The 13,587-nt window shown below is 36.3% G+C and overlaps 1 protein-coding gene across 1 annotated transcript; it reads right to left on the reverse strand.

The window, feature by feature from the left end:
• Positions 1-4,325: 4,325 nt before the first annotated feature.
• LOC139688165 (cytochrome P450 6k1-like) lies at positions 4,326-12,972 on the reverse strand. Its single transcript, XM_071585592.1, has 7 exons — positions 12,747-12,972; positions 10,687-10,995; positions 10,033-10,229; positions 8,837-9,116; positions 6,996-7,217; positions 6,272-6,523; positions 4,326-4,513 (listed from the first exon to the last, which is right to left on the reverse strand). The coding sequence occupies exons 1-7, from the start codon at positions 12,970-12,972 to the stop codon at positions 4,326-4,328; spliced, it is 1,674 nt and encodes a 557-aa protein (XP_071441693.1).
• Positions 12,973-13,587: the final 615 nt, after the last annotated feature.

The raw sequence follows: 13,587 nt of genomic DNA on the forward strand, positions 1-13,587 counted from the left end.
GGCTTCTTGTGACCTTCAGGGAAAATATCTTGGCAGTTTTGGTTTGAGCGAAGGCAGAATTAGGGTTAGAGATTAGAGGATTTAGATATCTTGACAAACCTACCGAATGTAATCAGAATTTTCATATGGAAAATCATAAAGTTTTTTCCATGAAAATGGCATTCTTTTTTTCATCCATGTAACTTCCCGAGAGAAAAATTTTTAATTAGTAATATGATACAAGATTATTGCACTATTCTACCGAGCAGCGAAGAGTCATACATTGCTTCATGATTTGAATTCTAAGCACTCATGAATAAAATAATATTTTACTCATTCTAAACACCAATTAAAATTTTTAATATTTACAAATAGGAATAAACAAGAACTGTCCACTTGAACGAGACTTTTATCCATGTAGAAATGTCTGCTGCTTACTTTTTCCCGAAAGCATTCTGTGGAAATCTGGTTAATAGTTTTCAAAGCTACAACAAATAAGATATGCGTATTCCTAGCAGTTTTACCAAGTCCATTGCTCCGACGGAGACCAGATATGAGACCCATATCGTGTCATGGTTTCGGAATAAACAAATTAGAGATTCAAGCCGAATTGCGCATAAATTTTCCCACTTTGATATTTGACCTGGGAGGCACAAAGTACTTTCACTGCTTACGGGAGATATACGAGTGCAGACTAAGTTTCAAGACCCTGGTTTCGCTGGTAATTTCGTATTCATAGTCTTGGCCTAAAAGTCTGAACTTAAGACTTCATCGTACGTAACACGGAAATGGAAAGTGGTGTTAACGAATTCCCGCTTTATCTGGATCCTTGTTTTGCTTCCAGTAGGGTAAATGAACCCACAGAGAAAAATTCCTATTTTTCGGGGCCGGCGACTTCCTGACCACGGACGACATGTTTAAGAGCTTGGCTGGTGGGCATTTATTTTGTATGTTGAGGAAGTTTCACCTTGAAGAACCTTATATTTTTATTCTTCGATTGAGACCACTTGACAGACACTTTTTTCCTGTCCATACTAAAAAGAAAGACTCGTACTTTTCCACAGATTTTATTATAATAAAATCTGTGGAAAAGTACGAGTCTTTCTTTTTAGTATGGATATTAAATACTTCCACGAAGTGAAGCCTGAAACAATAGAATATACTTTTTTCCTGATTTTTTTTAACGTTCAAGCTAAAAAGACAACTGTATTTTTTATCGTTTTCATCAATTGATTATTTCGTCAACTCAAATTAACCTTTATAACTATCTTTACTATCATATCTATATAACCAAGCGTATAAAATGGGTTAGTTAATTAGGTTTATCGACTGTTTAAGAAACATCTGAGGTCTATTGATTTGGAAGAACGCGCGTAAAATTACCACGTCAGGAATAAACGTCGGTCGTTTACTCAATTCATATTTTAACGAACTTAGGCTGGATTTGAAAGTCATCAGTCAAAGTAATCAAACCGAGGATTGGTTTTTAAATGAACACCAAAAATGCAGCAACCAATGTTTCTAATAACATAGCAACTAAAAAAAATATCCTCCTCTTCAACCTTTAAATAATGCATGTAACCCTAACTGATGAGGAAATGCTTTTACAGTTGGTCTTAGTTCCTCAATGGCTGAGTGAATAATTAGTTAACCATTTATGCTAAATTATAAGTGTCTATAATTTTATTTGTATCGACATAATATCTCGACGTTAATCTATATTTCTAAATGATCAATGGATTGACGATATATGTATTTAAGGCATAATCCATGCACTAATGCAATCATCATATATCAAAGTTCAACTTAAATTTCTTATTAAATTAATAAATACCAATATTTCTTTAGAAGGTATCCATTATAATAAAGAAATATACTAAACTACGTAATCGATTCGCCCTGAGAAATAATTTAGCAGGTAAATTCATGTCCTTTCCAATTCATACTGTAAAAAGTTTCAGCCGAGTAATTACCCGATAAGCATCAGTCTTACATATCATTGGTAAGCATTAAGATGATGTTTTTGGACATGAGCCCGAATCACAAGACAAATATTTAGCTCGAAGGAAACATTTTGCCTCGACTTGAGCAAATGTAGAATTAGCAAGTAGGTATTATCGGAATTCCGACACTCTTCTAGCCGAAATGAGGTGTTCATTGAAGGCCACGTCACGACCGTAAAAGGAAATGTACGAGTTGGGCATTGAAGCCAAAAATAAATTGTACATTGACCTTGGTCTGATGCCTGTTGCCGAAAATTTAGCTCCATAGTTAATAAAACCTCTCGCAACGTATTGGGCCAAAATAAAAACATTTAAGGGATAAAATTTATGGCAAGAAACTTCCTCAACCTAAAAGCTGTTTTCCAACCTGCGAGATTCCTCCCGCGGATTTAAGAAGTTGACCATGAAAGAAATATTCCACCTTTCAAAGGTCGAGACTAAAACTCGCAAAAGAAAAAAAACAAATCTTGAATAAATTTCAGGTAACCCTTTGAGGATTTCCCTCAGAGGTTTGTGTAGCGCAGGTCAGTGCTAAAAATATTACTAGATTATGGTCAATAGGGGAATATGGCGAAATGCTTTCGATAGTAATATTTATAGGATTAATGACCATCTCTTCATTAACAACAAGGTTAAATTGCGAAGCTAAAAGTATTATTCAATGGACAACTAGGGAGGTTCTTTGCGGAGCATGGGAATAATACGCCCATTTATAATTCGGCTAAAATATAGCAACTGAAATATCTTTTACTATTCAGCATCACTTTCCAATTTTATCGGGGGAATTCACCGAGATTTTAGAATTGGTGTATAGTTCCTATTCTTACCATAGTTAGAGGAGAGTGAAGGATTTGATAAAGTATCACCAGCTATGGCAATAACGTTGAAAATTGATTTTATTGTAACAATGAATTCTCGGTAATACTTTATGCAATGAGATTTTAGGTTTAAATGGAAGGTTGGAAGTAATAGAGGCTACTTCATTTCCATAGTTTCGTCAATTTACAGAAATGTGTTTAGTGAAGAGCCTAGAAGCATTACCAAATTGACAGAAATTAAATTGAACACGAATAAAATTTGTTTACCTATAATTATTGACTGGAGCTCAAGAGATTACCCTCGCCTTAAATATCAAGATCATTTGAATGTGCGTTTTGAATCTGTAAAATGTAATAGCTCTGTCACAGTGGCCTCCTTCGTAAGTCCGTCAATCTAATCCCGGCGGCCTTGGACAATCAATTTTAATATTTAGGTGGATAAATAAAAAGTTATGCTGCATGATCAGGATACATTTTTAACGTTTTAACGCTCCAGGAGCTTTCGTTTTCCTCTTAGTTTAAATCTATCTTTTCCCTTTAGTTTTTCTTTTTCATATTCTCTCACCAAATTTTGCATTTACCGGTTATGTAACAACTTAAAATAACATAGTCTTTTTAATAGGTGGAACTATTAAAACATGAGAACTTGTCAGTCCCTCCAAGAACCTATGGTAACGAACGTCTTAAATTTTATTTGTCGGTCTGACGTCGGAATCCAGTGTCCCAACAGCTGTGAAGGAATTAGATGAAAACGAATGGTGGTTTGCTGCTTCCCCAACTGATATCAAGCTTCTTTTTAGGAGTTGGCCAGACCGGGAAAATAGAAAATAAAAAGGAAGAGTGCTAGGAACCTTAGATCTAAATTATACAAGAAGGATAGAATAATGCTGTTACAAGTTCAGTTTTATTGAGATCCTCAGAAATTTCATTGTTCAATTACATTTAAATACGATTAGTAATCAACAAATTATGATATCGACATAATAGAAATGATAATTATGTCATTTATTGCAACATATGCCGAATTAATTCCAAAATAGAGGAATCAAAGAAGAGAGTAACTCCAGGTATTTGTCTTTAGTCAAGAATCACATTGCTACATTTGATGCATTAAGGTGAAGATTTTTTGTCTCCAATTCTAGAGACAACTTAGACCAATTTTTCACTTAAATATCTTGCGAACTTGCTAGCATGTGGCATTTGTATAGAAGTATTAGAAGCATTATGGCATAGCCGTATAGCAGTTTGGCTGTTAACTATGAATTCATGTGATTACAGAAGGGCATAGAATATTTTTAAAACCATTCCGGAGTCGACGGTTCGAAGGAACAGATCGATAAATCCTCAAGCGGCCGTAACGAGGAGAAAATAATTTTAAAAAAGGCCAAGCATTAATTATAAGCGTTGATGTATCAAATTTGTCCTATAATATTTGAGCATTACAAAGCACATATTTGTATTCATTGGTCACGTTGGTGGCAAAATCCGGCTGAATCCTCCAGCATTTGTGACTGTTGGGTGTCTCTCAGTCATCAGCGCGTTGCTTCCGGCGGGAGACCACGAGAGGAATGCCGTCTTTGACGCCGAGCACAAATATCCTCGGATCAAGGGGCAATGATCTGACCCCTTTCAACTTTTCCGGTAACTGCACTCGGAAGCGGGAGAGGAGATAAGCGAGTCCAACCTTGGTTTGCATCACACCGAAGCGCATTCCTGCAATACGTAAAACGAAACGATAGGATGAGGGAAAATTAATGAAATTATGTTTTTTCCATAGGCAGATTCCGTCTTGTTTCTCGAGGAAAAATATGCCAGAGAGTCAATGTACTCGTCCCGAACCAAAGTTTCGATGGGTAAGGAAAGATACACCCTGTTATGCCCTGAGGCATGTGAAGTTCATAGATTCAGGATAGAGAAGGTATGAGGGGAGATCATGTTTCTATAACTGAGTTCTGAATCACTGAGATCATATAATCAAATGAATCGCACTTAGAGGAATCGTTTTATACTTAATACCCTCCAATCAGTAAGCTCAGCATTGATAATTGTAAATAATAATTTAACTACGAAGGGAGATGAGATTAGAGAAAGAGTGATATGAGCATAATATAATTCTTCACTCTATTGTGGAGATTTTTTACGCAGAATTGTCACATGCTGGGAACTGAGAATAAAGGAAATCGTTCACAGATTCAGGATATGGCAAGGTATGTGATAAAGAATCATTTCCGAAAAAACGTCACAAGGAAAATTTGATGATTATGCGGCTCTGATTGTCTTTCTTGTCGAGCTGAGAGAAAATAACAATGACAGTGACTAAATGACCGCGACCGAAACCAAATAATACGAGTAAATCCGATGTCATTGGCGAAGAAGACTTCGATCATCAATTCTAAAATTAAAAATAAATATAGGTACCACATGTATATCGATCCGTGGAATGTCACGGTAACCAGATACTTCTACGTGTAGAATTGGATTTGGTTTTCTTAGATTTCAAATTCAGAAAGACTAATCCAGTTTGAAGAAATATGTACTCAGACAGATTCATGCAGAATAACCTCGGCTCAATGTCTTGAGTCCTCGACTTGAAATCTTGGTGGAAAAAAGTAGTTTGGGAGATTGATACTTCATTATTTTGACGCCAAAACAATGTTAGCCATTTTTCCGAATATTGCAAGAGTATTTCTAGAAAGGTTTAATTGATTTTCATTCAAATAATTTTCCTAGTTTCATTGCTGTTATTCTTACGGCCAATATTAAGGGAAGTATATGTATAACACTGCTTAACAAACCCAAGGTCTCATTTTTACGGAATTTATGGTTGTTATTGACACGCGAGATAAGAAAAAGCTATGATAGTGGGTAATAGTAAGAAGATGTGAAATGTTAAAAACTTGCTCGCAGTAGTAGTATTTAGGGGAGGCAACCGACAGCTTAAGTCATTTGCGTCTTTAGGGATGGACAGGAAATGATTTAGGGTGGAGAGAAACCCGGCGTCAGCATTAGCCTACTATTAACGAAAGGCACGGAGGGGTCAATAGCTCAATGTCCCATCCGACGGACGGTGTACTCACTCAAAGTGCCCTTCGCAATGCACCTCTAGTAGGGATGGAGATACCACTGAAAAATATTCGACGCCGCCGGGATTCAAACCCGGGCCCTCTGGGTGGGAAGCCAATACAATAGCCACCGCACCATCTCGATTCCCACTTGCTAATATAATTTGTCAAGAGGTAGAACATTTTTCATGTAATGCGAAGCTCTACTCCGGGTAGGATACTTGATGACTTCGGCACTAATTAGTAATGTACCTAAGATATAATATGATGTATTTTATCACAATAATTAAATCACAGAAAATTTATAATACCAGAGAAAATGACACAAAAAAGCTTACAATAACTCTAGTTCAACCTCATGGTATTCAAACTGAGGTTTGAAAAAAAAGAAATGCGTAATCCTCCTTACCAACGCAATTTCTGGGACCCTCACCAAACGGCATGTATACGTAATTTGGTATATTTTTGACGTTTTCTTCCGAGAAACGCTCAGGGTCGAACCGCTCCGGGTCAGGGAAGTATTTAGGATCTTTGTGCAATCCGAACAGGGATACCATCACTGCCATTCCTTTGGGTACATGCAAGTTATACTCTTCGTTGTGGTAATCTTGGATACATTCCCGATCGAGCACAGCAAGTGGTGGATATTTCCGTAGCGTCTCTGAAGCATAAAAAATCCATGAATAATTAAAAGTAGAGTTACCTCTTTGTAACATTTAATAATAAAATATTTATCATGGTTTTATGTCAGAGCCACCTCAGAATAATAGTGTAATATGCAATATTTATAGAAACGCGTTCTGTTACAGTGAAACATGAGGCACAATATGTGCGTAATTCATTTTACGTAGATAATTTTTAATTGTTTATTTTGACTAGTAACTCTTAATTTTCTAATGCCATTTATCAATAAAATAAAACACAGGTACACAATACAATACCAATTGTTGTAAAAAGAAGTTATTATTGAACCGTGCCCGTGCACAAATTGTGTTCGCGAAAGTAATCATATGTGTTTTGAGGACAATGAATAGTCAAAAAGTGTATGCACAAACACTTAGGGACAAAAGCAGGCTAATGACGAATTTTTCTTACATACATGCAGCGAAGGCATTTTACGAAGAAAATCTCACCGTTTACGACCATATCCAGGTACCGCATTCCCTGAACAGCTTCGTAGCTGAATTTACCACCGAATTCATTCAGGGTGGCGTCCAGCTCCTCCGCTAGGCGATCTTGCACCTCGGGGTTTGCTGCAAGCTCAAAGAGGGCAAAGCTTCCGGTGGTGGAAGATGTCTCGAATCCGGCACCAAAGAAAAGCACAACTTGAGAGACGAAGTCGTCCCCTTCGAAGCCTGAAACAAAACAAGTTTCATTGGATTCTAAAACGTGCTTGAAGCCGTTCAATGGAATGCTTATCGAGGTATTGTTAGGCCATTAATGTTCAAGTTACGCAACGATGCACTCGGAAAGAGACCATTTTGACTATTTTAGAAGGTGGCGGTTTTTATGCGAAATACATTTGAAGGTAGCTGTTTTATCACCACATTTCATACACGGATGATAGCATAGGACAATCGCGTCACTCATTACATTTAACCAACATAGCTTCACGAAAAGATATAAAAAGCTGCACGAAACCATTGGAGATAAATATTTGTTACTTTAATGGAAATACGTGCCATAGATATTGTTATCTCGTGTATTTGTTATGACCAAATAGCCTTAACTATAACGATCTCATTAGGGACGTCCACTGAATATAGTCATTAGGCGTACACTATTCATCACACGAATTTTCGAGCATGAATACTTTGGATTTCAATTTGATTAGTTCCGGGATGGGATATTTAAGGCGGTTCTCTCCGAGGAGAAGTACAAGAAAGGAATACCAATCCTTCTAACAAAGTGGTAATCAGGCAAATCCTTTGAGGTGTTTTAAATGATAAATCCATAGCAGCCGTGCAAGTAGCGTGTTCAAGGTTGTAATTAATATTTAAACAAATTCGCCAATTCTAGTGCTTCCGATTTTCCCTTACTGACTGAATCCATTCTCTTGAAATTATATTCAAGATTTTTATAAAAATTATCTGAGACATTTTTTTACCACAAACAACACAACATAAAACAACAACTTGTATGGAATGCATCTTACGCATTTTCGCTACCATGCATTCATTGAGCGGAAAAGAAAAGTGGCCTGTTCACAAGGGTCACAATGATCGTCCCACTATTCGACTCTCAATTCTTCGCTGATAGAGTACAAATATTTTTAATACAAGATGTGCATCATCAAAAATGTGATTTGAAGAAAACATAAAAGTATAAGGAATAAAGGCACGTGTAAAAAGAAAGATTTCGTTTCCACTCAAAATGTAAAAACTTAGTGAAAAGTTTCCGTATGTTTACGAGTTCTTGACGACAATACAGGAGCTTTTTTTCACTAAGCCTTCTGATAATTTGGATCCAAGTACACTGATTTTCGGATATTTACCATATTTACGACGCCAATCTGCCAGAATTAGAACAAAACAGCAGCGAAGATCACGCCATGCGGTGCTGTTAGCTGGTAGCGAACCAGGATTAATTTTTAACGTTATCGTCAATGTTTAACCACTGTTCAGAAAAAAATGCTTTGAAAAATATCACTATTTTTCGTTCAATACTTGATGTATCCTCTTTTACTAATGTCCGTATTTCATAATACCCTGAGGTCCCGTATTACGCGTGTTACGTATCCTTGAACGTTATGTTTTTAAGTTTTTGAAGTTGCTAAAAGATATGAAGGCAATCGGAAAACAAAACAATTTTGGACAATACGAGCATATAAACAGAAAATTTACTGTGGCAATCGGAAAACAAAACAATTTTGGACAATACGAGCATATAAACAGAAAATTTACTGTGCGAAATATCACTTTTTATCTTTTTAATGTTTAATATTACTTCTTTCAATGAGATACTATCCACTGACTTTTCAAAACTCTGTCGGCAGATTTGACGGCTGGACTCGTCTTATTAGTTTCCTCCATTCTTCCATTATTCAATCCGTTCCCGTTTCCATCATGACCATTTGCTACAGGGTTTTCCTTAGTGTCAGTGTCCTGGACTTGGCCTGTGTTCTTCAGTTGTATCAGAAGGTCGATGAAGTCACCCCTGAAAATCCCCTTCGATTCCCTTTCCGACACCACATCCCACACAACCTTTCGGAAAAAAGCAGTGACATCCGGTTGGATGAAGACAGCACCTGTCAGCTGAAAATGGTGAAAAGGAGGCAAACCTTCAATTGACGGTGAATTTCCTCGAAATCGATTCTTAATTTTTTAGTTTTAACTATCATAACATTTAATTCATATTTTCTGTTGGTTTTGAAAGAGAAGGAAATCGATGACTGCCACCATAAGTTAGGACATAAAGAAAAGAATAGTGAAAGCTGTAATATAGGGAGAAGTTTTTTATGACTTTGAATTGCGGTGTGGAAAATAATGAAGAAAAAAATGCATAGCAAGAAAAACAAATGGTTAAGTTCTAGGCTTGATAGTGGTAGAGAGATGACTGATGTGTGAGGAGATGAAAGAAGGCAGGACAAGTGAATGCAGGGAGGCAATGGGACACTGGAAGCTACAGGCTTTATAAGAAATGAGTGAATGTTGGAAAAGCGAGGTATATGAAAGAAAATAGTAGACTCATTGGATAGAATTAAGGGATGTAGAAAGAAAGCATGTCAGCTACTACATAAATATTAGTGTGTAGAGCCATGGTCCATCAAAAATCTACTCCCATCAAGACTACTGCCAATACTAAAAAAATTGGTTAAAGCCATCATAATTCGGTCATTAATGAATTATTTTCCTGTGTAGCATACAAGGACTCATATTCACAAACGTGTTTAAAATAATAATGTCAATAAAAATTTATTAGGATCTAAAACAAGAAAAGTGGCGAGGGCAAGTAATTTAAATTACATGCTACAAGAACAGGTAACTACTGATCAGCAGCGAAACTTCCTGCTCAAAGGATTCCTGAAATGGATGAATTTAGCCCTTACGAAATTAGAACAACAGTACACAATGGTGCGCAGCATACAACAGTCATACTGATCTTATAAAAAAAAATCAGAGCAAAATTTTTATTTGAGAGATGTAGATTAGTGATCTGATGGTAACTCACCTTGACAAAAGACGGAAATACAAAAATAATTAGGGTGTTCAATAGATGCTTGAAATCGAGGAGGAATAATTTTTTCCCCATCAGTCGAAATTCGTTTTTCGGGTCTTTGAGGGAATTAGTCTCAATTCCAAAAGCACACGAACTAATCACGTCGGTGGTGTATAGAGCAAGTAATTCCTTCATATCAATTGTTTGTCCTGAAGCGAACAAGATATTTTGGTTAGTTTTACAACGAAAAGGCTCAATAAATTAAAAGACACCGTACATGCAACGAACATTTAACATGGGTGAAATAAATAAATAAAATACCACTCTTCTTTCCTCGAATATTCAATTAATTTAAAAAACATTGAAACATTACTTATATTTGTGTCGAAAAAAGTTACATACATCAATTAGTTATCTGTTACTTAATTATTGCACGCTGTATTTTACGCAATGCATAATTTGGAAGGGAAGAAATTCTCATTGCTTCCGTTAAGAATGAATGCATTCATTAGTCACAAAAATAAAGACACCATTTAGTCACAAAAATGAAATTTTATTTGATGGGAAAGAAAATCATTATTTTTCAATGCTATCATTTGATAGGTAATAATATTAACATAGCCTTACTCTATAATATCTAAGCGAGTAGTCACCAAGTTCTCTTACCTTTGTTCCTTAAAGCGATTTCAATTTGGTCGGCCATCACCTCTGCCTTTTCCTTCACCAAGTGAAACATCATTTTCATTTTCCCGGATGTAAATGTGGGACTTATATGATTCCTTAAAGTCCTCCACCTTTCGCCTCTTGCCATGAAGACGTTTTTGTAAAGAAGAGGATCCATTGTTTCGTGAGCATTAGCTATCCTATGCTGGAAATGGCTTGCAAACTTTTTGACCATGCAATCACGTATGAGCTGAGGTTCTTTCAAAACCACGGCAGGCTTAAAGAACAAATAAATCCCTCCGTACGGCTTATCTTGAAATGAAAAAAGAAGAAGGAAGAAAGAGGTTAGGTTTCAAAGGATTATGATTAATACGTTATATGATAGAAGAGATCATCCTCGGATCTTGAATACATGACCTGAATTCATCATTTAGTATCTCCCTATGGAAAGAAGAAGAAAATGTGTGAAATACATCGTGAGCCATAATGAACTTGCGGAATGTGTGACGGAGGGAGTAATTAAAAATAAAATTTTAGTGGGAAAGACCTATGGAATAATACTAATATAAATTAAATGAGAATGAAGGTTTCCACTGTTTGGGAGAAAGGAAGAACGACGATGGGCTCAGGTTAACAATATAGAAATTTTAAAAATGTATGCATGGAACATTATGACAGGCCAACGTTGATGATTAAGAAAGGATTCATACAGGGAGGCGTTAACCAGAAAACGTGAACATAATTCACCTCGGAATTACAATGAGACTGAAATTACGAAATTACTTATTTCAACTAAAGAAGGATTTTTAATGCAACGCCTGTAAATTGATTGCATAACAGTTAAGTCCGAATTCCCAAGTTCGTTTAGTCCAACTCCCAAGTGGGATTAGCTTAAAATTTACGAAGAAAAAATCTATGATTGTCGTAAAATGATTACCTGCTAGATTGATACACGTTCTCCTTCTTATTTTTAGTTTTAAGCTATCAGCTGTCTAGAGCTGAGCCCATTTACAAATATAAGGCTAGGATGATTGTTATGCCTGGAACAAATGGGTTCAGGATGGAGCAAGCATAGATGAATGGATCTCCCAATGTTAAAATTGTCCCCGATCTTGAATCTCCAATTAAAACATGGCTATCGATTTGCTTCACTAAAATTACACTTCTTCGAAGTTTACTGACCCTGTTCCATTGTATTTATTGCACACACAAGCAGAATACTTCTTCTGGTCTGTAAAATGAGTTAAAGACTTCGTCATCTTTTTGATTGGATTGTTTGCAGCTTTTAGGTAAGGGTCACAGTAAAGATCCGGTGACTACACTTTTATCGATAGTTTAATAAATAACGGTGGAATAAAACGTACAATAAAAATTTTGTTTCTTTGAACGGGAAGTTGAGATGACAGGCACTTTAAAATGAAAATTGCCTTGTAAACTGAACATTTGAAATTCGCCGATAAAACTCTTCTACAAAAGGTATATTTCCATTATAACTATTTTATTTTTATCATCCATAAGAATACGTGAAACTATTCAATGATAAAATACGTATCTCAACGCCCCACTCTTTTATCGAATCGTATCTCCGGCCATGGCCTTGTCCTTCAGAAAGGACAAAATGTGCCGCCCGCCTAAGATTCGTGGATGCCGGTAACGATCGAGTGTTGAATAATTTGCCGCTTGCCGAAACACGTTTACCTCCCCAGGCACTGCTTTGACATTATATTCTCTTAAATGTTTGTTTTTCTTGATGAGAGATAACCAATACTACGTTGGGCCCTTGAATAATCAACAAATCACGTCCAAAAACTAAAATCTTCCACCATAAAGAGGTCTTGCGGCGAAATATGTACGCGGAGTCATACCGTCAGCCGAATGCCGTGGAATATATATTGAAAAACAAAAATTAGTACAAATACCGATGGACAAACGTACACACACAAACCAGCACGATTTTTACATATACATATGCCTTTGTATCTCGAGGCCCGCAACCAAGCAATATCCATTTCCTCGAGAAAATTATTTCCTGATTAAGAGAGAAGAAAAATTCATACACTTACCTCCGATTGAATTGTGAATATCTTGCAAGGCATATGCGATGTGGCGCCTCCCAAGGAATGAATCTTTAAGATTTCCGAAAGGAATAGTAGGTTCAACATAGGAGACTCCCGCCCGACGCCAATAACCGAATCGCCATTTGAGGAAAATACAGGCGATGGTAATGACTCCCACAGTGACTGCGACGAAAGTCGAAACGCCCGTCATCAGGAACTCCGAAAATACCATTTTGGATTGTCTGAGTCCTTCCGCACCTGTGGGAAGGAAACAGGGCAGAAAACTTTCTTGAGTGCCTGTTTCGTAGATGCATCGTTATGGAAATTTACAAAAATGTTCTCCTATCTGAGAAAAATCAACAATATCGGTTAAAAAATTTAATTTATTTCTGTTTACCACTCAATTTCAACGAATTTTGAGATTTATTTTAATATCTTGGCCTTCCATGAATCAAACGAAAAAACCTACGTGAATATCTAAGCAAAACTGTCTCCTCCGCGTGCTCCCATCGAATGAAATAGGCAATGCGTTATTAATAAAAATCACCAATCGGTAAGTATTATGCATTAAAATCAAAATTAAGAAATAGTGCCAAATAATAAAAATAATAAAAAAGCTATTAATCAATTATCAAAAATTTTCTTTTAATCACTAATTCAGACATCGCTATGCTTCAATTATGACAAAAAGTAATGGTTATGTTGCTTACCACGTTCTGCGGTAATTAATTCATTTCCCGAAGAATATTTAATGCTTTGAATTAATGCGCGTGGATTACAGTTTTCGCAAGGCTTTTGTCGACTTCTTCTGTTTCTGACTAAAGGTGTATATTCACTTCACCGAGAT

Source organism: Hetaerina americana, unplaced genomic scaffold (assembly GCF_022747635.1).
Source record: "Hetaerina americana unplaced genomic scaffold, ioHetAmer1.1.p SCAF_2, whole genome shotgun sequence".
Taxonomy (NCBI): domain Eukaryota; kingdom Metazoa; phylum Arthropoda; class Insecta; order Odonata; family Calopterygidae; genus Hetaerina; species Hetaerina americana.

Excerpts from the sequence above, each read along its gene's own strand:
- LOC139688165 (XM_071585592.1), bottom strand. The coding sequence starts at position 12,972 with ATGGTATTTTCGGAGTTCCTGATGACGGGCGTTTCGACTTTCGTCGCA. Across the intron at positions 10,230-10,686 it reads AATCGCTTTAAGGAACAAAG|GACAAACAATTGATATGAAG; the intron begins GTAAGAGAACTT and ends TGTTCGCTTCAG. Across the intron at positions 9,117-10,032 it reads TATTTCCGTCTTTTGTCAAG|CTGACAGGTGCTGTCTTCAT; the intron begins GTGAGTTACCAT and ends CACCATTTTCAG.